The 26,113-nt window shown below is 36.3% G+C and overlaps 1 protein-coding gene across 2 annotated transcripts; it reads left to right on the top strand.

The window, feature by feature from the left end:
• Positions 1–26,113, top strand: LOC113060707 (calmin-like). Of its 2 annotated transcripts, XM_026229833.1 has the most exons (13): positions 2–448; positions 14,069–14,130; positions 15,532–15,627; positions 15,717–15,800; positions 15,897–15,989; positions 16,397–16,590; positions 16,704–16,897; positions 18,614–18,696; positions 18,783–20,705; positions 21,568–21,731; positions 22,120–22,198; positions 22,959–23,017; positions 24,560–26,113. In XM_026229833.1, the coding sequence occupies exons 1-13, from the start codon at positions 364–366 to the stop codon at positions 24,714–24,716; spliced, it is 3,273 nt and encodes a 1,090-aa protein (XP_026085618.1). In that variant the 5' UTR covers positions 2–363; the 3' UTR covers positions 24,717–26,113. The 2 variants fall into 2 exon arrangements, with proteins under 2 accessions (XP_026085619.1, XP_026085618.1); XM_026229834.1 differs by lacking the exon at positions 15,717–15,800 and having other exon boundaries at positions 1–448.

Here is a 26,113-nt window from a genome sequence, read left to right as displayed (position 1 = left end):
TCACGAATCAAACGAGAAAGAGACAGTCCCGTCCTCAGAGTATCGGACGGAGGTAAGTGTGGGTGTGCAGAGAATCCTGCAAACATTAACCAGGTGGTTTTTCTTTGCACATTTCCCTCTCATTTTCCTCCTCCAAGCTGCGCTGGACATACTTTACTGTGCGTCCCGAGGAATCAAAGTAACTTTAATGGAGCAATGCGGGAGCCGAACAACAGCATCTCCTCGGATCTAGACCTCTGAAACCTCCACGAACTCCACTCATGGTCACCGCCTGGCCACACATAGAGCACTTTATAAGAGAGAAATCGACCGACATCACGGGACGGGAGCTTTATTAAACGAGCGACTCTCTGTTTGATCCAGATGGCGGGACACGAATGGGATGATTGGTTTGAACGGGAGGAATTGATCGGGCAGATCAGCGACATCCGAGTGCAGAATCTGCAAGGTAAGAGTGCTGGAGTCATCGGATGGGTAAAACACGATAAATATTCATGAGCAATAACATTGGGAGAGGAAGTAACTCGAGTAGATGCAATGTCTCCATTCAGGTTTCGCTATGAAAAAATAAAATAAAAAACCCCGTCACACTACAACAGTGTTGCGCTTTAGTGTTCCACGATGGCAAGCCATTTTAACATGCGTTCATTTTTTTTTTTACTCGTACCTCTTTTCTAAGTAACAATAATGTATACATTAGTGACTAGCATATATATATTATGGTATTACATTTGCTTAAATAAAAATGAACGTAACTTTATAAAACTGAACCTAACTTTTTCAGAAACTATCAAAAATATGCTATTACAAAAGAAGAAAAACACAATGAAAATGAAAAAAAAAAAAATTAACACAGTTGCACAAATGTAACAGGCTCTTCAAATATGTTTCATTTTTCTTAATGTTTTTCAAAGATTCGTTTTCGCAGATCATGGATTCTGAATGCATTGCCACAGATTTCGCTTTTGCTTCGCAGATTTTCATTTGGTGTTTTGACACAAACTTCCCAGGGTTGGGGGGGAGTTAACAGTGATTTACTCTGATTGGATAGTGAGCTTTTGATGGACAGTGGCACCCATATTGGAAAGCTCTCGCGGTGCTTTATATTACTAAATATGTAAATAATATTTGACCTTCCATTGTCTCAGTCTGTTAAGATGAGCTCTTGTCCTGCAGCTTGAAGTAAGCTTGTGTTACTAAATGACAATAACTACCCGCAACAACTGTTGCACACTGTAACATGAAAAACTTGAATCAGTGTTGTTGGTTACTTCAGTAACACAAGCTTACTTCAAGCTGCCTTGAAGGACAAGAGATTTAAATCTTTGTATAAACTTCTTTACAGGGTAGAACCTGTGTATGAGCTTAAAGTAAATTTCTTTCACTTTGTCTGAAAAATAATTTTTGCGGTAGAAACCAGATTTAATCACCATGAGAGCTTTCAATATGCGCGGCGCACGCCACTGAGTGACGTCTGTACTTCCTGGTCAGAGAGCACCTGTCCATCAAAAGCTCACTATCCAATCAGAGTATATCACTGTTAACCCCGCCCCCACAAGAGGTTTGTGTCAAAACACCACACGAAAAACTGCGAACCAAAAGCGAAATCTGTGGCAATGCTTTCAGAATCCACAATAAGTATGTTTATTTTGGGTTGTTTACATAGACAGCGATTTATATTTACATTCATTTTCAATGACAGCAGGTGAGTTCCAGTAACAGAGGTCATTGCCAATTCTACAGAGTTGACATGTTTAGATTTTTTAAGCATCTGACCATGAGTTTTGAGTTTTTGAAGTGACTTGTTATTATTTTAATATGCCGAAACCTATTTGACTTTGAATTAAGATATTAGTCAATTTATGTTCAGGCAAACAATCAACTAGTCAGTATTTGAGCATAAGCTTTAGATGCTACTGGATAATTTACTATTAATAAATAAGTTTATACAATAAGTACAAATAACATAGATACTGGTTAGTTTTAAAGAATAAAGCTTGCCGTAAGTGGACTTTTATTCAGTACTTTGTATGATTATTAACTTAAGGCTGATGATTATAACCATATAATTTTGAGAGTTTGAATAACTGTTAAAAACCAAATTTGTTTGTTGTGTTATGGACACGATGCAATACCAATGAGGCACTGGAATACCAGTCTTTTTAATTTTCATAGACAACTTTTTAGTGAAGGGAAGCAACAGTTATCTGAATATAGTCTGCATGTATTCACCTGCAAAGCAGCATCTGGCCTGCGTGTTTGACGCATAAACAAGAATAAATCATTACCCTGGAAAGAATTGATTTAATGAGCAGGAGTTTTACACACCAGTGATTGTGCATGTTCTCAGCTTTGCCATCAATTACTTTAATGTTCACTGTTAATCACTGCTCAGTGTTGGCCGCTGGCATTTCAGGGCTGTTTTATGTGTTAAGTATTGCAGGTTGCATGACTAAAAACATGTCAAGTGGGGAGAGAATGAACATTCTTTCAGACTGGATGGAAGCCCTTCTGCTCCTGTGGCCTAGTGCTGTTCATTGCAATAAGGATTAGTTTGTAATGTGGCCTGTATAGGGCTTAGTGGTAGAGAAATTACTGTAGAATATAAAAGAAGCACTGCAGAAAACAGATTCTGGAAGCAGATTACATTAACATCTTCTCTTCATTAAAAGAGCAATGCCCTCTGCATTGGACCACTGGAATTTCAGTGCATTGTTCCCACAGTCAGGCCTTTGAGTGCTTTCCAGATAATTGGGATGCAGATTCATCTCAGTGCATGTCTGCCGTAGGTTTGTTTTGAAAAGGAGGCAAAATCCATATCTGTATTAAATGTGCATGTGTGCACACACATTCACACACACACGCTCCTTACCTCATGGTATTACCTCCTCTGCATATTAGAAGTGCACAAAATATCAGTGACTTATACATTATTCAGTGGTAACTTGTGAAATGAAATTATCATCATCAATAGAGATAGTAGAGTTAGAGCTGATAATTGAAGGATATTTGCTGTTTTTGCTAGAGGATTATTTTGAGATCTGTTCATCATGATATGCAAGTGAAACAAATATTCTTCCTTTATTATACTCGTTAATGCCTTTATCAACAATATAGGACACTTAAAACTAAATAGATATGTATAAAAAGATGTAAATAGAACATACAAACAGGCTAAATATGCTTTTATAGATTACTGTTATGATTATTGGAATTATATTTAGCAAATAATGAAACTGAAACCAAACGGCGTGCTTCTAAGAAAGCATGTGTTTGTATTTCAGGGTTTGGATTTGGTTTGTAAGTGCCATGAAGCAGAATGCTGCTGATGATGGCAGTATTCAGTACAAGAGTCACATCTGCGAAGTGTTGAACCAAAGCCAGTGTGGGCTTTGGTTGAAAAAGTGCAATAAAGTAGAGATCAGTGCGACTATACTCACCTCTCTCTGGATGAAATGGTTTTGGAGTTGTCAAACAGGACAGCTTTTCATATGAAGTGTTGAATGAGAAATTACTGAAGTTCTCCCTCCTCTCCTGCTTCACATGCACACTTGCAGAGCAGGCACTTCTTTTTTGGAAAGCGCTGTTCTATATTAGAAAGCTTTTCAAGAAGAGTTGACCGTAGGGTAGAAGTCTTTGGTATGAGTTTGCAGAGACGTCTGGAAATCAGGACTTTATCTCCCTTTCTTTTCCGTTATTTTGGTTTTCATATCTAATTTTCCTTAGGCAGCTGCAGCAACTCTGATAACTCACTTTAGCCTCACTTTAAAGTCATCCCTTCTGTTCCCTGTTTATGTATGAAGCATGCTGAAATGATGAAATCTAAGTAGTCCATCCTTGTTGTGTGGCATGTTGATTGGTTCAATGGATAGTTCACTCAAAAAGGAAAATTCAGTCATCATTAGCTCAGTATTTGTTGTCTAAATATCTCCTTTTAGTGTCCTACAGAGGGAAGTTGTACAGGTTTGGAATGACTTGAGGGTGAGTAAATGATGACAGACTTTTCATTTTTGGAAGAACTCAACCCTTCAAAACCCAGCATTCATATGTATTGTCTGATTGGAATCCAATCCATACAAGACAATGCACCATTCTCTGTTCTTTTCAAAAGTGCTTTCCCTGTTGTTTAGCTTCAAACATAGTTCCATATTTTCTTTGTGTTACTTGAGGAGTCCCCTTGAAATATCACTACCATTTCCCACAATTCTCCTTTTTTAGATTTTAGGGATTCTGTTTGTCTCTGGACATCTAGAGCCGAATCATCAGTGAAGGAGAGCCATACTGTAGGTGTACCATTATCTATATTTAGCAGTACTTTCTCCAGCACGCCTGAGCGACTCGCCTGCCTGACACAGGCTGCATGTAAGGAGGATGCAGCTGAGTGCTACAAACCTCTGCAGCTGAGAAATTATGTAAACCTTGTTAACTCTATAGTTTCCAAGACAGTTACTGGCGAATCTCAAAATGGATAACTGCGGGATTGCTTTATTCATGCTTTGCTTATGGGATGTTATAGTCTGCATCAGTTTAGGCTAGGGGTGCTCCGATCACGATCGGCCGATCGTTATGCGCATCTCGTCAGTAAAGCCGGTTCTCTAATCAGCGGTTAATTCCATCAGGTGCATGATTTCACAAAGAGCAGCTGTTACTACACAGAGCCGTTGTTAATAGAGAAGATGCGCAAATCCACGTTCATTTTCAGCGTTTTTTGGTGGATCTTCTCAGTTAACAACGGCTCTGTGTAGTAACAGCTGCTCTATGTGAAATCATGCACCTGATGGAATTAACCGCTGTTAATTAAACGATACAGTTGGTTAAAATTTAATTTAATTTAAATGAATGACGTCGTTCATCATGAAAAGCACATCCATCCTTTACTCTTAAACAGAATATTGCTGGATCATCAATGAGTTGCATAAATGCTACGGGCCTCTGTTATGGTTTGGTCAAAGAGGTTTCTCCATGGCAGATTTGCAAAACTGTCAGTTTTACATTGTTCACTGCAAATTGCTTAGGGAGAGAATCAGGCTCTAATTGCTCTTGCATAAGAGTCTCTTGGTGTCAAGTAGAGTTGGGCTTTTGTGAAAGGCTTAATTAAACTCTTTGGGCTGACAGATAATAGCCATTGTCCAACAATAACACCTCTTCTGCTGATATTCTGAGCTAAGCACTACAGGGCTAAATGGTAACATTTTGTCTTATAAACATATATGCTGTGAGAATATCAGCCAACAGGTTTTTGAATATCTTTTGTAAATTTCTTCATTTACCCACCAACATTAATATGTCTGTTTATTAATTCTGCACATCTGTGATCAGAGGTGAGCTGTTATCTCTTGACATTGCACAGCCTGAGTAGGTACCTCATTCCCAGTCTAGGGACAGACGTACGATTCATTTGATGTTTGAAGTGTCATTTCTACTCTGAAGTCCTTAAGCCTCTGAAACAAATATAGTTGTGACATTTAATCCCATTTTTTAAGCATGTAAATGCTTCAGTGTTCACTTCTTTCATGCTGTGAAATGCTTCATATTTCAATTCACCTTAGATTTTTATGGGTGAATCTCACAAAACCATTTATTTATTTATTGTTTTACATTTAACAAATTTCTACTACAGTAAAGATAGTCTAATAACAATAATGTTTTCTAATGAGAAACACTTGTTTTATGAGCATTTTAATGAAAATTTGGGAGAACAATCTGTTTTAATTAACAATGTTACAATGCAAAAACTCTATTTAGACCAAGGAAAACATTGACATGCTCACAATGGCTGCTTTCAGAGGTTTAGTTTAACTGTAGCATGACTCTGTGACGTTATCCTGTGTTCCATCTTTTAAATGAACACAGTAGAGTTTTTAACCATTTAAATTGTAAATGAAAAGCCCTAAATACATTTCAAAAGACCTTCTTTCGTGTAGCCCCTCTCGTTCCATACATGGGAAATGTTCCTGTTAAAATTCACAATGTCTCCTAAATGCAAGAATGGTTGGTTTTCTGCTGGATGATATCTCACTTGCCAAACCCATTCTTTGCATGTTAAGCAAATGAGAGTCACATGATTCTGAGTCTCTGTGGATTTATCAGGTGAAGACAGACTGGAAGTAAAGAGTCCTGAATGATAATGAATCTGGTCACTGAAACTTAAGTGATTTTGTTAGTTACTTTATCTGAATTGCTTGCTTTTGATTCTCAAAATATTGATATAAAATCTGAGCGTTTTGAGAGATAATTATATATCAGAGACAAGGTTTTCCCACAGAGAAAAATTGTGTTGTTCTATTTGGACAAAGCATTGTTTTCATGGACACATCCACGTTTCTGATTTTAGTTTCTAGCTTTGTTTCTTGATCGATTTACTGTGAACTGTTATTTTGAAGAGCATGTACAATCATTGTAACATAAGCTATTTGTCCTATGAAGGGAACTTCTGTGGATCTCAAAATGCAAACTTTGGGCAAAATAAAAATGTGTCATGTAATTTTAAGAGATATGTGGGAACATGTATGAGCTATTCATTGGGAACTGAAAATGGAGTAGAGTTTACTTTGTTAAGCAAAATGATTGCAAATAAGCTAATACTTAAAACGTAAAGCATATTTCTGAAGCCGTCTTGTTATAAATTCACTCAGCCCTTGATATAATTCAATATTATTAATTACGGTTGGAACAACTAAATGGTTTGTAAAATACGATAATGAAAATGACTGTTTCATTATTGATTAGTCAGTTTATTCATTAATGATTTCATTATGATTAATTTTGTGTTTTCACAGTGCATAGAGAACCTCCATCCTGAAGTGCTGAAAAATGCATTCCTATGGAAAAAAAAACATTTACTTAATTTTTGCCTGTTAATTTTATACATTTTGGTCACAATTCTCCACAAAATTTTAAGAAAAATAAATATGGAATTTTTGCACAAAGAATTCTTTTTTTAATTACTTTGTTGCATTATGACATTATTTTCATGACAGTTGAGAACAAAACAATATGTGAACATAATGAACATAATGTCACAATGCAAAATTCATTAGACATTATCATTTTTTTTGGGGGACCAGTGCTGATACAGATATTAGGGAGTAAAAAAAGGCTTATATCAATATATCGGCCACTATTCTTTATGTTCAGGCTATATTATAGTACACTATAGTCAAAAGTTTGGACACACTTCCCATTGGTGTGTCCAAACTTTTGACTGGTACTTTATATAGTATATAGCCTGCATAAACCGAATATATATACAGTACATAAACCCTTTTTTTTGCAATGATAACTCAAATGTGGTGATCAAAAAGTTATAATGATGTGACAATCATAGGCCTAAGTAGTGGAGGCAGGGTATTTAACAATTTAACAATATCCATGAACATGCAGAACATTCAAATTTAAATCATCTTTTTTGCAGTTTTATATTCACAGACATCAAAAATAAGAAAAATGGTATGAAATTATGCGTTATTCAGTAAGTTCTGTTTTATGACTGGATTCAAGTTTACTCCATCGCGGAAATCATAAGGCCCTACTAATGTAGTAAACAAATATCATGAGTTCATTGTGAGAGTAATAGATGGGGACATTGTTGTTTATTTACTTAGCATTGAGTCTCTCCAACCAGGTGATAACATAGCATTAAATCACCATTCAACAGACTCAAGCCACCACTTCACTGCTGTCTATTGGACTGCAGAAAGATACTAACTTTTCAATCTGCTGCATTACTGACTGTACTGACAAACTATGCTGACACCGTGTCTGCACTTCAACAGTACGCAACAAAGCAGCCATTGAAAATCATTTAAACTTCTGTCAGCGCGTCATAAATAGAACAAGGCATCAGTTTACTGCCTCCAGTTTAGACAACATCACTGATTATAATGGGTTCTGTTCTACACCAGATGCAAGTGGCGCAGCGCAACAAAATGCAAAATGATTATACTTTATTTTATTTTGTCGCACCATGTGATGTGATATGACCGATATGATAAGCATGAGTTCTGGGCCGCGGTGTGGCTGGTATAAACACCAGCATCAACTGAGTGGCTGCGATCAGCTCCGGGCGCCGTAAGGCTTTATAGTGCCACAGACGCGTGCCATGATGCACAGATCAGCTCTAGTCTCTGACGTCACTGAATCTGCTGTTAAAAATTAACCATCCATTCATCATATCAACATGCAAAACTAAGAAGTAGAAACATTGCAATGAGACGATCAAATATATGTGCGGGTGAGTGGCGGACTGATTTTTTAGAACAACGAGCATCTCCGAATCACAACGCAAAGTATGATTATGAAGTTATGTGTTTGTTTTCTCCCGAGCGTCTTATCAGTATGTGTGCTGTCTGCTGCCTTTGTTTGTGCTGATCTTCATTTACAAACATTAAAATGAAGTGTAACCCACACAGAAGAAAAAGCAGCGAGACTGTTCAAGTTTTTTATTTTACCGTTTGCTTCGCGATGAGAGGAATAAGACATAATTCACCCCAAACAGATGCTAACGCATAGTTTACCGTGGAGGTGTGTGCGGAACAACCAATCAAACCTGACTATGTTAGTTGACTAATCAGAACACAGTATGCTACCGAAAGGTGGGGTTTAAGGAAACTGAATCTTTTGAACAGCGTTGCGCAAACCGTTTGGGGATCTCTGAGAATTGAGGTCATTTTAAAATTATATTTTGACAAAATGACAATGTTTTTTAACCTTGGATGGATTTAAACCTAATGTACAGGACTTATAAACAGTGATAGGAAGCTTAGAAAGTTCATCTGTGCATCTCTACACTACACTCGCCAATAGCAAACAATGGACAAACTAAATAATAAAACAATTCAGAAGCATTTCATCTGCGTTATATGTTCTGTAAAAAAATCTGTGGGAAATTCACTGGTACCGATATATCGGGCGACAGGCTGATATTGGCCGATAATATCGACTGGACTATATATTGGTTGGGCTGTAATTAACATAATGCAAATAACTACTTTTTTAATTTAATTTTTTAACACTAAAAATTGCTACTACAGTAATGATAATTGCTGAAAAATAAAGAGCAGCTTCTTTTAATATCTGATGGAATATTCAGTCAGTCAAAGAAAAAATCTGCTATGGTCATACATTTGTTATATGAACAGAATCACAAACAGAACTGCTGGTCACAGCAAAACAAAATAGCTGTGCTAACAAAGATATTTTCATGAAAAGCCACAGCTTTGCTCATGGTGAACCCCCAGATAGTCAGAGTTCAGGCCCGTCTGTCACTCTTGAGTACTCAAAGCTGTCCCACACAACCAGGCAGTGGCCTTTTGTGTTTATGAGTGCTGGCTCTTTGGAGCTGGAAGGTGGCCCCCTCATTAAACAGACACGTCTGTGCAGAAAGATGGAGAGGCCTGTGTTCTTGGCTGGGGCCCCTGGCCTGAAATGCTGGATAGCTCCTTTGGCAAGAAAAAAGTGAAGTGAAGGCCGTCCTGTTAATGTTCTTTGTGATTTCTACAAAGGGATTGCTTTTGCAGTTTCGAAAAATTGATATTGCTTCACCGAACATCAAAGTCATTATTTAGTTTCATATCTTTTGTATGATTTTATGTAGAACACAAAAGTGTATCGCCTTCTGATATGACAGGAAGTGTTCTTGTGTTCAGAAACCGCTAGATGAGAAATCTAAGGAACATGGTACCATATTGATTTTTTTTTTATTTATAAGTATCAGTGGATATTGTATATTTATGTGTGCATGTGCATTTTTCCTAAATTTTTACATTTAGATTAACTTTACCCTCATCAAACACTTTATCTTTAAAAACACAAATTTTTAATAAAACTTAATTTAATAATATTTTTTCATACTGTACATTGTAATGTTATCATACTTAAATTATTTTGTAGCTTTTAAACTATATATTTTTTTTAATGTTTTATTATTTATTAACCCCTTTGCGTGCAAACATCGCTGACGGCCCCAGTTTATTATTGTTTCACTTTCACAGCACATTAAACATCACTGTCTTACTTCATCTGGACAAACTGTGCATCAATGGAAAGTTTAAAGACTCAAGCTTCGATATTTGACCAATATTTTGATAAAACATTGTTGCAGTGACAGATATTTAGTGATTTATGTCAGGAGTGCAAAATAATAAATCCGTATTATGCCACATTTTGAATAGAAATTCACAACTCACTCATATTCAGTCACGTCAAGAGCGGTTTATTTGTGTTCACATAGACTCACTGAACAGCGTCAATAAGGATTTACAGACCAAAGATGCATATTTGCGGAGATATATGGATATATTTACTGATGTTTACTTCATATCTCTTCAGACAGAATCGTCATTTCTATTCATTTTCCACGGATTTACGCGATCAGATGATAAACAGCCTCTCCCAGCGATCTCTGTGTGCGTACAGTAGTCACAGCTCGTGCGGTGTGTGACTCAGACTCTGATTGGGTCTTTCAAATGTCAATCTGAGAGTGTAATATCTGGACACCGCCCCATCGTGTCACATGCTTCCTGCACACTTCCTGGTAGTTATCTGGCCAAAACAACACTGAAACACCTCTGTACACACAAAATATCCGAATAATAAACCCGCGATTACGATAGTAAAGCTTGATATGAGAATTTCTTGAGATCTGGGGCGTTTTTATAAAAAAAATCGAAAATGTACATCGGAAATGCTAACTTGTGCAGCGATGAAAAAGGCTACAAATAACATATTTTTACAACAGTAAACGACCAAATTCCACCCCTGATCGCTAAAGGAAGTTATTATAAACACTCGATCGGGGTTTAAAGTGAGTTTTGAGTAAAAGTGTACTAATAATTTCATAAATTGTCAGATGTAGCTTGATGCTAACGTTAGCACCAATGCTACTAATAGCAGGTGCTTTTCTTCTTCATAATGCATTTTTGTCTCAATAATTCACGTAAGGTCGTAAGGAAATGTTTTGTTGTATTTTTATAGTAAGACTTTTGATAAATAAGGGCTAAATGCAAAGAGAGACTGAAGTGAGATCGCTGCTTTGTTGCTTTGTAAAGCCTGAAAAACCACAATCAAGGCTAATAAAGGTGGAATAAAAACAAAAGAATAATGATAAAAGAATAATGCGGATAATGTGTCATACTTGGCGGAGGTGTGAAAGAACCGTTTGGTGAGAACAATACAATCATGATTCGGGCAGTTTTCAACAGTGAAACATACACAAAGAGCACAGGAAAGTTTACATGTGAGATCTTACAGAGATGACAAGGGCCATAAATCAATCTGATTAGCCTTCTCTAAAAACACACATGACATGGCCTTAGAAAATATTTCATAAAATTCACAGTTTTACAGATTCGATTATGAATTTTTTTATGAAGTCTTGGAAGACTTGTGGCCTTAGCTACACTGTGTTTTCAAACTCATTTCCTACATCAACATTTTTTTAAATACATTTAAAACATATGTTTTTAATATTTTTATTTTTGTTTTTATGTTTGAGCTTATATATCTCTATTATCATAACAGTCTGAGTGATTCTGATTCCTGAACAGTAAACTTTAAAGTGTCAGCTTTGTGAACAAAGGTTGATTATGTATCTAGTCAGAAAGAATCATGAGCAGAAACCTTTTTATTTTGGGTATGTAATTTCGGTCTCCATGCCAAAAAAGGGGGGTTACTAGTAAGGGGTTTATTAAGTAGTGCAGCAATTTAATTTAAACCATTTTGCAATTATTGATTCACGATTTGGTACATAAACACTAAAACATGTTCAGATGATGCACATGTACATATGTTGGATTAACATAGTATTGTGAAAAGACTCCATTTGTTTTTGGACTTGACAAAACATCTTAAGCACTGAAGGTGATCAAAACTGTTAGTCATGCTGGATCTGGTAATGCAAGAGCAGCCAATAGTAACCAGAATCCTTTGCAAGAATTAACTGTTTAATAGGGCCGACCAGAAAGAACCAGTTCTTGGAAGCCAGGAAATGACAAAACACTGTGTTGTTTCATTAAACATTGCATTAGGCCTGCGTATTTGAATTCGGTAGCCCCCATGTTTCTAGTGAATATAGAAGACGGTTATGAAGTCACATGGAAAACGTAGATAAACATGTAAAATAAAGAAGTGGCCAAGTCGAAACCATTTTTTTTTTTTTTTGTGACAACGTGTAATAACACCATAAATACCTCACAGTAGAGTGCTTTCTTAATAGAAATGATTTTGGCAGATAATTCATTATTCAGAACCCAAGCCAGTGTTTAGATAATGTGACCCCTATAAAATGTCTCCTTAAATTCAGCTAGTGCTAAATTGTGTCAACAAAAAATTCAATGTGCACTATTGTGCTGTTGAGTTCTGTATGTATGTGGCAATATGCCTAGACTTCCTGTTAGACTTTTCGTTCATTATTCCATCATGGCATTTGGACCACAGTTATTGATTCTAGCAAATGGAGCCTCTTTATGTTTTGGCAGTGAATATTGAATGAGGAAAGCCATGTCTCCACTCTCCAGTGATATCCCCATCAGGATCTTCCTGTGTACACCTATGGAATCCAAGCTGCCACAAAGGAAGAGAAAACTTGTGAAGAAACCATTCATCATGAGGTAGATGAGGTAGACGGTGTAATCGCTCTGCCTGATGGATCATATAATAAAGCACAGTCTCGTGGGAGTCTCCCCGACCGCCACCATCTCTCTAGACCAGATGTCTTTTATTTTGAAGAGTGTGCACAAGATACAAAGTAACATGTGTCCTTTCCTCCCAAACATAAAGTAATAGTCACCACTTGGTACCATATTTATGACAGAAAATAGGGTGACCGTATGTTCTCTTTTTCCTAGACATGTCCTGGCTAAATTTGCTAAAATATCTGGTATATAACTTTGTTTTCCTATTGACATGCTCTCTGCAGTCCTCATACATTATATGTACCGTAGATATATTTGCTTTGCTTTGACCATTCTCTGTAGATCCCACCTTGCCATGATTGGTCAATTATGTACAATTCCTGCACACTATTGGTCAAACCACTTTTCAGTCATTATCTTCAGCAAATATGAAAACAATAGCAAAACAAAGCCAAAGTTGGACATTTTGGACAAATTAGAAATCCTGGTCCAGGACATGTCTGTGGAAAAAGAGGATATACGATCATCTTCTTGAAACAGTTACTCGGTTAGCTGGTTTTTGAGACAACAGGCTTGTGTAATAACTACATTTCCCATCATTCACTGTGGTAAAATGAGAAGGATAAAATACAGATCAAGCATCAGTTATAGAACTAATGTGGATCATTTGCTTTTAATATTTTTTAGGAAAAAAATAAAAAAAATAATGCAATATTTGTCATTAAGTGCAAGGGCCACAAATTAAGATATAACTGTATCTTAGACAGAACAGCAATAAAGAAGTTTACAAGCAAAACGTATCTGCGGTGAAAGACAAAAATATAGTTGTGTCAGTCTGGGATTTGCATAAACAGTTTATGATTTTTTACGATATAAGAAAAGTTTAAGGCATTTTCTTGATGTTGTGAGCATATTAAGTATAATTGTGTGTGAGTGTGCATATTATAATGCCTTCACTGATTTATTGTGTACTTGATATACTTGCCGGGCTAAACTGCATTGCTCCTCAAGAGCACAATTGTGGTAGTTTTTTTACTAGCCTAATCATAGTTTTGCTTTGCACAATATGTTTAATGTTTATTCTTCATGTCAGCAGTACTCTTACAGCATTTAGGTTTTAATGATGTTTCTACAAGTGTCAGTGCATTATTAGTGTAATAATGCAAAGATAAGCACAAGTAGCCGTTGGCTGCTCATTAAATAAAACAGCTCAGGTTTGCCGTTTATGGGCACTGGTCATTCCACATTGACTGTAATGTTCATGTTCTGTTTGGCTTTTGTTGCAATGGCGTGCTCACAAGTGAGCGATTGTTTCAGGCTACGTGTGATTAATGACATGGAGCTGCTGTTTTAGGTGAAGCTACCTCTTGCTGTTTCATCTGTATGCATCATTTACCTCCGCTGACGTGATGCTGTGTTTTTTGTTTCTCTTCCAGTTGAGAGGGAGGTGGTGCAGAAGAGAACATTTACCAGATGGATGAATCTTCATCTCGAGAAGGTCAGTAAGAATATATTTGGATCCCATGAACCTAGTAGAAGGAGTTTATAGACTTCAGATGTTCAGATTTTCCTTGTGGTGCACAGATCAAGCCTTCTTTGTGCTTGAAACATGTAGCCTACTACAAACAGGAAATGTTTACATCTGTCTCTCTGCTGAATTATTAATGAAGGAAATTGAAATTGTAATTTCTTAGCATTAATTATGCATGAGTAGAAACATTAACCTAAATTGTAGGAAGAAATATCAGGGGAGATAGTGGTTTAAATGTATTACTTTATTTTTTTATTTTTTTATAAAATTGGAGCAAAATACAATTTTACTTACAAAAAGTTAATTACAACAAAATTGAGTATTAAAACGAAGGATAATAGAAGAAAACGTACATAACTGTCACAAAAACATTTGATTTATATATATTGTTCATTATAAAATAAATTTTCAATTTTGTTAAATTATACATATTAAATACTTTACATGTCCTATACATATGAATATTAAATAATATCTTTTGTGTGTGTTTGTGCATATATATATATATCTTTATTTTACCCTCTGAAGCTCCCTTTTACAACTTTTACTCTCAGATTTCTCCTCCTCCTTTTATTAGTTACCACACACACACACATTTGAACACAACAGTAGGGTGACTTATTTAAGCCTGCTCTTTTATTTTCTCTGCCAGCCCTCCGCTGGTCTTCTTGTGATGTAGACAGCTTATAGATTGTAGTGCTGCCATTCTTCAGAGTCTCATAATACTGACTGAAAACACTCAGCGATGAATCCTTTGTTTTCATACACAATGTCACTCTATTCTGTCACCCCAAGTTTGGCTTTTTCTCAAAACTTCGACCCACGATTGAACAATTACACTTTGTCTGTTCTGTTTTGGTGGAAAATTTCACCCTTAACCCTCCAGTTCCACTGTTGTCCCATCATATCCTTTTTATTCTTCCGAGAAATGTTATTATTGAAGAAGAGTGGGATTTTACTCAATATATACATACACATGTTGGCTTGTTTTAAATCACAAACTCTGTAAAAAAAAGAATTACCCCGAAGGAAACTTTTGCTGTATCAACTTTGTCTTAGTTTCTAAAATTTCACTTTTTTTCTCTTAAAAATAAACCTTACTTTTGACCTAGATTAAGAATATATCTGAATATTTAATGAATATTTTAGTTCATATCAAAATATCTGACTACTGATTTTTTTACGGGAGAACAATCTGACAAGCATTTGATCTTTTGACTTTTAGGACAACAATTTTTTATATATATTATTACATGATATTTGGATTTCCCCTCTCTTTTTAGATTTATATATTTATGACAGAAATATAATCTTTCTTTTTTACAAGAAGTTTAAATACTGAACTGCATGTGTTTTTTTGCTGTGCAGTGCAACCCTGGTCTGGAGGTGCAGGATCTGTTTCGTGATATCCAGGATGGGAAGGTTCTGATGGCTCTACTTGAAGAACTCTCAGGATGCAAATTGGTGAGAATCTTTTCAGTAGATTTTCTGAGTCATATTACTTCATCTGTTCCCATGAATGACTAAGAAAATGCTGACCTTTGACCTTCTAGCTGCATGGCTTTAAGCCATCCTCGCATCGTATTTTCAGGCTCAATAACATCGCCAAAGTATTGACATTTCTGGAAGAAAGAAACGTAAGTATGGTTTGAGGCCACACACCTTCACAAAAAGCAAATAAAACACCCTGAATGCTTTTCCTGAAAGTGTGATACATCTGTTACTGGTTGTAGGTGAAATTAGTCAGCATCGATGCAGCAGATGTCGCAGATGGGAATCCATCCATAGTTCTTGGACTTATCTGGAACATCATACTGTTTTTCCAGGTAAAGTAATCTTGTTTTCTACTCGCGTGTTTCTTTATTTCTACATTTTGATGGTTTTGCATTTGAATTAGATCACATTTAATTGGCTTTAGTGGGGTAAATAGTTTTGCAGTGAGTAGTTATACAGCACTTAAGAGTCTTTTCTAAGTGTCTGTGGGTAACAATGATGTCTAATTGGACCAACGATTGAATATGGACTTTCTGAAAATGTTGGGAATCACAAAATATTGGATTAGGGTCCAAATGTGCACTAATCGCGTCTAGAAACAGAGCAACTCTCTTATCACTTATGTCTAGTCAGTTTTATTTAGGACCAAAGAGTTTACTTAGCAGGATTATAGGAAAAGCAACCACGCAGAGTAAATGCTCATCATCTTTTTTTCAGTAATGACCTGTTTGTATTACAGATCAAGGAACTCACAGGGAACATTAAGAGTCAGTTCTCATCCTCGTCCAGCCTGTCATCCATACCCACCAGCTCAGATTCAGACACTTCCCACTCCAGCTCGCCTTCAGATGAGAGAAAGCCCACCATTGCTCCAAGAGGTCATGGAAGGGTGATCAAGACCCTCCTGCAATGGGTCCAGAGACGTACTAGAAAGTAAGAGAGATTTTAGTGACCACTGGGATTTATATTCAATTTTTCTATTAGAACTGGCTAGATTTAGGAACTGTTGTTGGTTTAGAGAATCGCTTGATGCTTTGTTCTTCCAGATATGGAGTTGCTGTGCAGGACTTTGGAAAGAGCTGGACTAGTGGTCTGGCTTTCCTGGCTGTGATTAAGTCCATTGACACTAGTTTGGTGGATATGAGGAGGGCTCTGCTCCGAACGCCAAGAGAGAACATTGAGGAAGCCTTCAGAACAGCACACTACAGTCTTGGGATCCCAAGACTCCTAGAACCTGAGGGTAAATATCAAAGTGTTGAATGATTTACAGTGGCCTCAAAACAATAAAATCACACATAAAAATGTACAGATGTGATTGGAACGAAGTTGCATCAGCAAACAAAAGATGCTAGAACTTTTCTCCAAACTAAATTCTAATTTTTTCTTCATTTTTATAATACCTTTTAACCAGCTGATCTCAAGGTGATATATTTAGTAAACGTATGACTTCAGTTTTTTCTTTATTCTTGTACCAGTTGGGATTGTTATGATATGTTTCTTTTTGAAAGAAGGAATTGTTTTTTTTTAGGATTCTTTGACCAGTATATTTTTGGGGATATTTTAATGAATAGAAAATTCATTAATAGCTTTATTGATCCTAAATTTAGTTCAGTTTGTGTTCTCTTTCTTTAAAATATAATTATTGTATTTAAAAATGTATCAAATAATTGTAACACATGACTAAGACAACCAATGAACCAATCACAAAGCAGAACAAAAACCATGGCTGCGTTCAGCCCCGAAAAAACAGTGCAAATCGTTTTATAAACAGAAATGGTGGTGCGTTGAACAACCTGTTCTGATGACGAGTTGCAACTAAGATGAGAAGGCCATTCTTTGTATTCTTTTTCGGAGCCTGATAAAATCGGTATAAATACTTTTTTAATAATGCAAAATACATTCGATGTTACAGTCAGTGCCCTTGCCATCCAGATTGAAACAGAACATCCCAATCGAGAGAAGGATTTGTGGAAACTGTGGTTCCTAATTATTGTGATCCTACATTTACCTCGCATTTCAGAATGGAAAGACAAAATATTTCAGGTTAATCCATTTCCGAGACTGTGTTATGATCTATATGACCTTGTTATTTTTATTGTAAATATTAGGCTTATAAATATTACTGATCACTGTTGTTGTGCTATGTAATTGTAATATTTACCATTATATAATCAGAGGACTAAAGAAAGGTTTATGAAAGTGTCACTCCACAATAAAATAGCAAAATATATAAATATGTATTGTATTTTTATGTTACATTATTAATCGGTGTCTAGCACACATTCCTAAGGATATAATATGGACCAGAAGACATTGCAATTACTAAATGAATTAATGAATTAATTTTGCCTTTAATGTAATTAAACATGTGCAAACAATATACTTGCTCTCGTGTATTTATTTTGATGTTAATTACATTGTGCAGGCTGTCTCTTTAATATTGCGTGGTTTATATGCATGTTGCTGTTGATTGGGCTAACTTTTTTGACACACCCACCAAACATGAGAAAACATATCTCAAACCGCATTGCACCCCAGTAATATAAAATATCAATTTTTATTTTCTTTTCCAAATTGCACTCCTGCTGTCCCTTGAGTTCTGTAACTCTGCATTGTGTACTGGAAATATTGGCTCTTATAATAAAAAACGTATAATGGTGTTCGTTTGCTTGTTGCTTTGAATAGTGTTTGGAAAGTGTCTGCTGAATGAATACATTTAAATGTAAAATAAATAGCACTTGGTTTGATATTGATATATATTGGTTATATAATAGAAAAATATGAATATAGAAATAAAAATAATATTGAAGTGAGGCTGAAGTGTCCAAATTCTTTTGGGGCCACTGTATTATGCAACAAAATATATCTTGGCTACTTTCCATTTGCCATAGCTTTGTTTTGTTTAGCTATTGAAATGCATTTGCACAGTTGAATTAAAAATGATGTGGTTTTTCAGATGTGATGCTGAATCCTCCTGATGAACAGTCCATAATGATCTATGTGTCGCAGTTTTTGGAGCACTTTCCTGGAATCGAAGAGGTAGGAATGTTTCAGTGAATTACATCATCACATCAATATACCGTAAGTCTTGTACATCTCAACTTAATGTGCTTTGTTTTCTCCAGGATGACACGTCAGATATTCTGGAGCGAAACAAAGCCAGCGCTCAAATGAATGAACCTCCTGTTCGGAATGGAGTACAGAGGAAACGGGAGTCTTATATGGTCAAAAAAGACGTGGTTCAGCCACCACCCAAGATCTTCATCTCTTCAATGTCTGAAGATTGTGAGCCGATCACTTCCCCAGTTTTTTCACACAGCCCTGAGGACAGACCTTGGACGAGTGACGAGTCATCGGTCGGATCAAGTCCCAGTCCTGCAAATGACAAGCCACTCTTGGATTTGAATGCAGACGCGTCCACCACTAGCTTTACACAACGGTCGTTCTCGGATTCCTCTGTCAACTCGCCAGACTCGTGGAGTGAGACTACTAACCCTCACTGGATCAATGAGGATCCAATAAACGAGAGCAGTACTGCTGGTACTGTTGAAGTGACCTCAGATTTAGGATCACCATTTTCACCAGAGAGCACGCCGGAGAATCATTTGGACCGTGAGCTTTTCATAGATGAGGGCAACTATTCCCTGAGCTCCATGGATAGTTTACATGCCAAATCCACTGTGCAGTCTGAAGAGGACAATGCTTACAAATACATCTTAGATCTGAAAGAAGAACAATCTGCTAATCATTTGCCCAGTGACGGCATGAGGAATAAATCAGATGCAGAATGTTTAGAACGAACCGAAACCAATTCTTTGGAACACCAGGAACAAGTCAAGCCATCCTCTGATGATTCTTCGTGTTTGGAAAGTGACTCAGGATACTTTCAGGATAATAAGGAAGCCATGCCAGCTCAACCTGAGGATGAGAGTCTTCTCACTTCCACTGGTGATGAAGAAGTGAGTAGAGTTCAGGAATCCAAACCTTTTCAGGACAATGTTGAGTCTTTCAATAAAGAAGCCATGCAGAGGGACACTGTCGAATTGACGGATGGACCTGAGGAGAAGCCTTTCATATTTGAGGATGACAATGAATGTCCAGTTCTACAGTACGAGAGGGTTTCTATATCAGGAAGTGAGGAGGATATTTTACTATGCGCTGATCTGGCTGAAGAACCAACAGAGGAACCAAGCAAAAACCTTCTTAATAGTAATTCTGAAACCAACGAGAACAGTGACCTCCATCATAGGGAACAAGAAGATGTCTTGGAAAGTGAGGTGAGGGACGTGGCATTTGAGGAGCCAGAAGAACCTATGTTGAATTGGAGCCAAAAAGAAGTTGATGTTCCTAATGAAGATCCAGTGTGTTATATGTGTGGAGTGCCAGTGGTGAAAAGCTCGGCTGAATCAAGCGAACAGGGTGACGAGAGTCCGTCCCATTTAAACTCAATTGAGAATGACTGTAATTCAGACTCAAGACATTTCAGTGAATCAGAAGCAGGTGTAATCTCTGAGGACAATCCAATGGAAAAGAACAATGAATTAACCGTAACTGTAAGTGATCTCAAGAATGAGTCAAGAGGGTTGGACGACTCAAGGAGGATAGAGTTTTATCACAATACAACTGTTGAAAGCCAGGCTCAGGTTTCAGACAATACGGTGCCTGGAGGGGCCAAGGATAACAGACCCGAATCAGTAGTGGACTCCCACTCTAGTGTTCTGAATTTAGTCACTGAGGCCTTTGTGGAGCCTCTTTCTGAAGCCAACAGCCATGATGGAGAAAACAACTCTAGCCTGTCCCAAAGCCAGCACAGACAGCATCCAGAAGTGTCCAGTGCTGAAATACTAAATGAAGAGGAAAGCACCCTTGAGGACTCAAAGATTATTATTGGGGTCTGTGGTTACCCTGAAAGACGTCCCGCAGAGCTACGTCTGTCCCTCAGCATGACTCCGCTTCAGCCAGCACCTCCCAAGCGCTCACTTACTGAATCAGATACGGACACCGAAGACGCTTCAGAAGACCATAGCAAGGGATTCAAGTCGAGAAAGGTTATTTTTCATTCTCACTTTCCTTTGGCCTAGAAAACAAGGCACAGTTTAATGCACAGACTAACCTACAAACAGAAGCAGTGGTATCTGCATAATATGAGCTCTTTCACAGGGTCACAACCTCCTTTTCCAAATGTAGTTCACTTGAGCACATTACTCCGAGTGATCTCTTGCTTTAATGATCCGTTACAGTTGCTATCGAGTCCTTTGAGTATAGACCAAATATTCAGAGCCAAAAGAACTAATACTGTATTCATTCTCCTATCTAGCATCCTTTTGATTCCCAATTAAAGACTGATAGTTGAGACGAACTATGAAAGACAAGTCCAGTTCCTTCACATAACTTGAAGGTTAACATAAAATTGGGTTCAGTTCCAGTGCTTTGTGTGGCATTTTTGGAGCCACACATGCTCTTACTGTACATATTGAGCGGTGGTGCTCATATCAGTAGTGTTGGATTAAAGGGTTAGTTCACCCAAAAATGAAAATTATGTAATTAATAACTCACCCTCATGTCGTTCCAAACCCGTAAGACCTCCGTTCATCTTCAGAACACAGTTTAAGATATTTTAGATTTAGATTTTTTTTTTTTTTTTGATGAATAGAAAGTTCAAAAGAAAACATGTATTTGAATTTATAGAAATCTGTGAAATTATAAATGTCTCACTGTCACTTTTGATCAAATTAAGCAAAATTGCTTAGTAAAATATAAATAATTTTGCCTTTTATTACTTCAAGTTCTTGAAGTCATCACAGTTGATGAATTACAAAAGTGTATTTTCAATATCTTGGGCTTGTATTTTGGATATTGAACTTAAGTCTTGCATTATAGATTCACTATATTCTACATGTGTCTATCTAGGAGAGAGCGGAATCCGTGCATATCCAGGAGCAAAACCCATTTGACAGGCACCCAGGAGAATGGGGCGCAGTGGAGCCTGATTCACCAGCTGAGCATTGTGAGCTCATTAAGACAGATGACGACCTAACCAGCGCTGGTGCCAGAGAAAACACTGGGGCTCTGAGGTACGGCTCTATTAATAGCACGTGCCACAGCGGAGCATTATGTTTTCTGAAGGACGTGACTTCATAAGCCTCTTAGATCCTTCGCAAATTGCCTTAAATGTACTTAATATCTAGTTTGAAAACTTTGGTGGTTGGTGAACAAGTCATATCCATTCTAGATGAATGATGCAAACGTTTTTGATCTTACAGCATGGTGTGATAATGTAAAAATGTGTTTTCCCTTAGAGCTGATTGCAGTCATGAAATGTACTTTTTTTGGCCTAGATTATATCTGTCATGAATAAATTAGCTTAATTGTAACTTAGCTCCATGTATGGTTTCTTAAATATCAGTGAGGCATATGAAATGTGTTTCATCAGCCATAACAAATTTGTCATTCTCTTAAAAGGGAAGGAGCTGTGACGGATGCGTGCCAACCTTTGACTACTATACACTTGAGAAAGGTCATTGACATCACCGAATCAAAGGTCTGTTAATGCAAGAGGTATTGTTTGTGACAATAAAAAGCATAGACTTTAAAAGATTCAAGCTGTATCTAGGGACGAGAATATTATAGAGACTCGTGGATGGGCTCTTTTGACTTTTGCCAGTAAATAAGGCCCAGAAAACCCTAGAAACCACATTGCAATTTGCTAAACAATAGTCAGAACACCTTAGCAACCACGTAGGAACAAACTGGCAACCAAAAATCTTATGAATTATTTTCATCAGAGTCATCTCTATTTCCGGGGTTTGTGACATTGTTCCTGTTTGTGCCCTCAAATCTTACAGCCTTGTTAATGATATAGAAGTATTCTTTTTATTTTTTTTGAAAGAAAGTCATATTTTTATTCAGCCAGGATACCTTTAATTGAATAAAAGAGACAATAAAATATTTATAATGTTACAGAAATAATATGTTTGTAACATTTTGCTGTCATAGTCATAGTTTGCACAAAAATATTAACTGTTTTCAACATAATAATACGAAGAAATGTTTCTGTAATATAAAAAATATAAAACAGTTATTTTAAATTGTAATAATATTTCACAGTTTTACTGTATTTTTGATTACATAAATGCAGCCTTGGTGCACATAAGAGACTTCTTTCAAAAACATTTGAATAAATCTCACTGATTTCAAACTGTTAAACGATGGTGTATATAACTATCTCAGCTTGCAGTGTAAGTGTCCAGATGTACATTTACATGTTCTTTGATTTCAGTCTGTTGTTTTCTTTTTACTAGGGACAAAATGGGAAGGCCTTAGACGGCAGCAAAGAGCACAGTACCATCATAAATAAAAGGTAACTAAAACTACATGTTCGTACTGAAGATTGGTTTAAATAAACCTAATCTTTTACTAAGTTATGAAACAAAATGTTGTAATGCAATACAAACTCTTGAATCCATGATTCAGCCTGTGGTGTGGTATTATTGTTATTATCTTATCTTACAGAAACAGTCAATCCCATTTTCCACCCTAACCTCATGCAGTGTAGCAGTTGTAGTTTTAAATGACTCGGTGCACTTGAGGGCATTAAAACTTGCTTTGGCAAACACTTCTATCTCTGTTTTATTAGACCTTGTTTTTGTGTTTGAATTGTTCAGACTGGGTGTCATCTTTGTACCTGTAATCCTCAAATGTAAGATGCTTTGTGTTGTCAATGGCAGACTTGTAGTGATGTACTATAATTGAGTAAACCATTTACAGCAACAGTAATTTAAGAAAGACGGAAGCACAATGTGATAAACACTCTGAAATTGTTTTTGCACAGAAATGCACAGTAATTTTACATGACGTTTACTTGACTTGAAAAGTTTCATTTTGACAAGTCACATGACAAGCACCTCTCCCAATGCTGACATTTTTTATTGAAATCACAGTGCAAGATGATTCATCAATATTTTGGTTTGTTTTCTTGGAAGAGAAAGACTGTACAATTGAAATGTGTATATCAGCTGAAGATTAATTTAGTCAACTTTTAGCAGGGCACTAGCATATAAATTAGGTTCAAAGCTAATCTACACAGACTAAATGCCAAAAAACTCAATTTTGATTTTATAGGGCATTTAAAGGAATAGTTCACCCAGAAATGAAAATATGCTGAAAATGTACTCACCCTCAGGCCAGAGATTTAGATGAGTTTGTTTCTTCACCAGAACAGATTTGGAGAAATTTAGCATTACATAATTTGCACAGAGTGGATCTTCTGAAGTGAATGGGTGCCGTCAGAATGAGAGTCCAAACAGCTGAAAAACATCACAATAATCCACAAGTAACCCTAATGACTCCAGTCCATCATTAAATGTCTGAAGTAAAAAGCTGCGTGTTTGTAAGATCTTGCATTAAGATGTTTTAACTTTCAAATTTTGTTTCCAGCCAACGTGTGTCAATAATCCATAGTAATGCTTCCTCCAAAGTCATACATTTGTTTAGAACTGTTTTTTCTTTTTTTTAGTTTTTCGCTTGTGCATATTTCTATCTTGATTCAGACTTTTTCCCTGCAGAAAGTAATATTATAGATAAAGGACTTGTATTTTAGTCAGAAACTGGAGTCGTGTGGATTATTGTGATGTTTTTGTCAACTGTTTATCTCTAATTCTGACGGCACCCATTCACTGCGCTTGTGAACAAGTGATGTAATGCTACATTTATTCTGATGGAGAAACAAACTTGTCTACATTTTGGATAACTAGTAAATGGATTTAGGTAAATATTAAACAAGTTTTAATTTTTGTGTGAACTAAAAGTTTATTTAAAGCACAAGGGGGAAATTCTAATCTGCTAGCTGTAAAAATAAATTTGTCTTGAATAATACTTTGTGCACTCTTTCGTTTCATTACAGCTCGGAGAGCAAGATTGCTGCAAGCTCGGAAAGCACAACCTTGTATGACCTTGTCTACATCCTTTTGGCTGCTTGGCTATTTGTGTACTGCCTTCTTGTGCTGCCTCAGATTGACTCAAGAACGCTTCCTAAACTCCTCTTCAACATAGATGAGTGACTGCAATATTAACACACAAGACAATGAATTCTCACAACTACAACTCTGATCACGTCCTTCTAGTTAAGGAATAATTCACCTGAAAATTAAGGTACAGACATTCTGATAAAGATTTCATTTATGTTCAGTGGAACATACATGAGGGTGAGTAAATGATGACAGAATGAATTTTCTTTGTTTGAGTATTTTTGAGTGAACTATTAACATGAACCAGGAATAAATAAAAAAGTTTGAAAAATTGGCCATGTTGATCAGCTTAGTTGCCTTTCTATTTCCTTTCACACATGCACACAAAGAAAAAGTGTTTTTTCTCTTTTAGATGGAGGGTTTTTGTTTTCGGTCAACTTTTAACTGGGTAATATTTGGATGCATTAGGTGCACATGCAGCACAATTACATAACAGATATACCAGATTATTTATAATGCTTCTGAAGAACATGCTTTTTGGCCTTTTATGTTGTTTGTGCATACACTATATGAAGAAAAGGTATCTGTAAGACTGTGCAGCTGTTTGTTTAATGTAAGAGAAGGTATTTGGTATGCTTTAAGCTATTATGCTATGTATTTTTTTAAGTGATCACATTAGATATACCCCTTTATTTTTTGCGTTATATAGTAAAAATGAAGGCTTTTCAGCACAGCATGCATTGATTATATTCCAATTACATTTTTGATAAAATAAGGTCAGGGTATTATGGTATTAAGAAATATCATATAGGGCTCTCTTAGTTAAGGGACACTTTAACATAGTATCAACAGCACTTTTTTTAACTCAAGAAAAGAACTTCCGAAGATTCAGTTAAAGAGACTGAAACCTATCCCCAACACAGTGAACAATTATGAATTAGCCTATTATTTTAGTAATAAATCCTGCACTTACAGTATATTTTATGCAAACTACAAAATGCAAGAGCACACAAAAATCTATCACATTTATTGGTCATTTTACACATTTATAAATACAATATATATTGACTGAATTTGTAATATTTTAGTGGTGGTTTTTAGGTCTTTGGGCTGGTATAAATCCTAAAACTGAAGGATTTAATCTGAACCTGTGAGGCCTGTAATATGTTGTAAAAAAAAAAAATTCTTATATTTTCTTAAATTGTAAGCTGATATTCACAGTAAAGAGCACAGACTGGCTGCATGATCATAGCAAATAAAAGTGAACTCTGGACAAAACCAGAATGTTACTGCATCCTGATTTATTTCTAAGCAAAATATGTCCAATATTGCAAACAAGCCAAACTTTCTGCATGAGAATGTGTATGGAAAGTAACTTGTGTCTTTAACATTTTTAAAAGTCACTAAGTGTATCCATGTCCTGCTTTTGTAATGAAAATTGTTACATTTTCATGTTTAAATGCACTGGAGTGCAATAAATGATATGTCAT

The sequence above is a fragment of the Carassius auratus genome, chromosome 42, assembly GCF_003368295.1.
Source record: "Carassius auratus strain Wakin chromosome 42, ASM336829v1, whole genome shotgun sequence".
NCBI classification, from domain to species: Eukaryota; Metazoa; Chordata; class Actinopteri; order Cypriniformes; family Cyprinidae; genus Carassius; species Carassius auratus.
Note: the sequence above shows the minus strand (reverse complement) of the source record. Positions and strands in the feature narration are given on the sequence as shown.

Excerpts from the sequence above, each read along its gene's own strand:
- LOC113060707 (XM_026229833.1), top strand. The coding sequence starts at position 364 with ATGGCGGGACACGAATGGGATGATTGGTTTGAACGGGAGGAATTGATC. Across the intron at positions 14,131-15,531 it reads TGAATCTTCATCTCGAGAAG|TGCAACCCTGGTCTGGAGGT; the intron begins GTCAGTAAGAAT and ends TTTGCTGTGCAG. Across the intron at positions 16,898-18,613 it reads AAGACTCCTAGAACCTGAGG|ATGTGATGCTGAATCCTCCT; the intron begins GTAAATATCAAA and ends GTGGTTTTTCAG.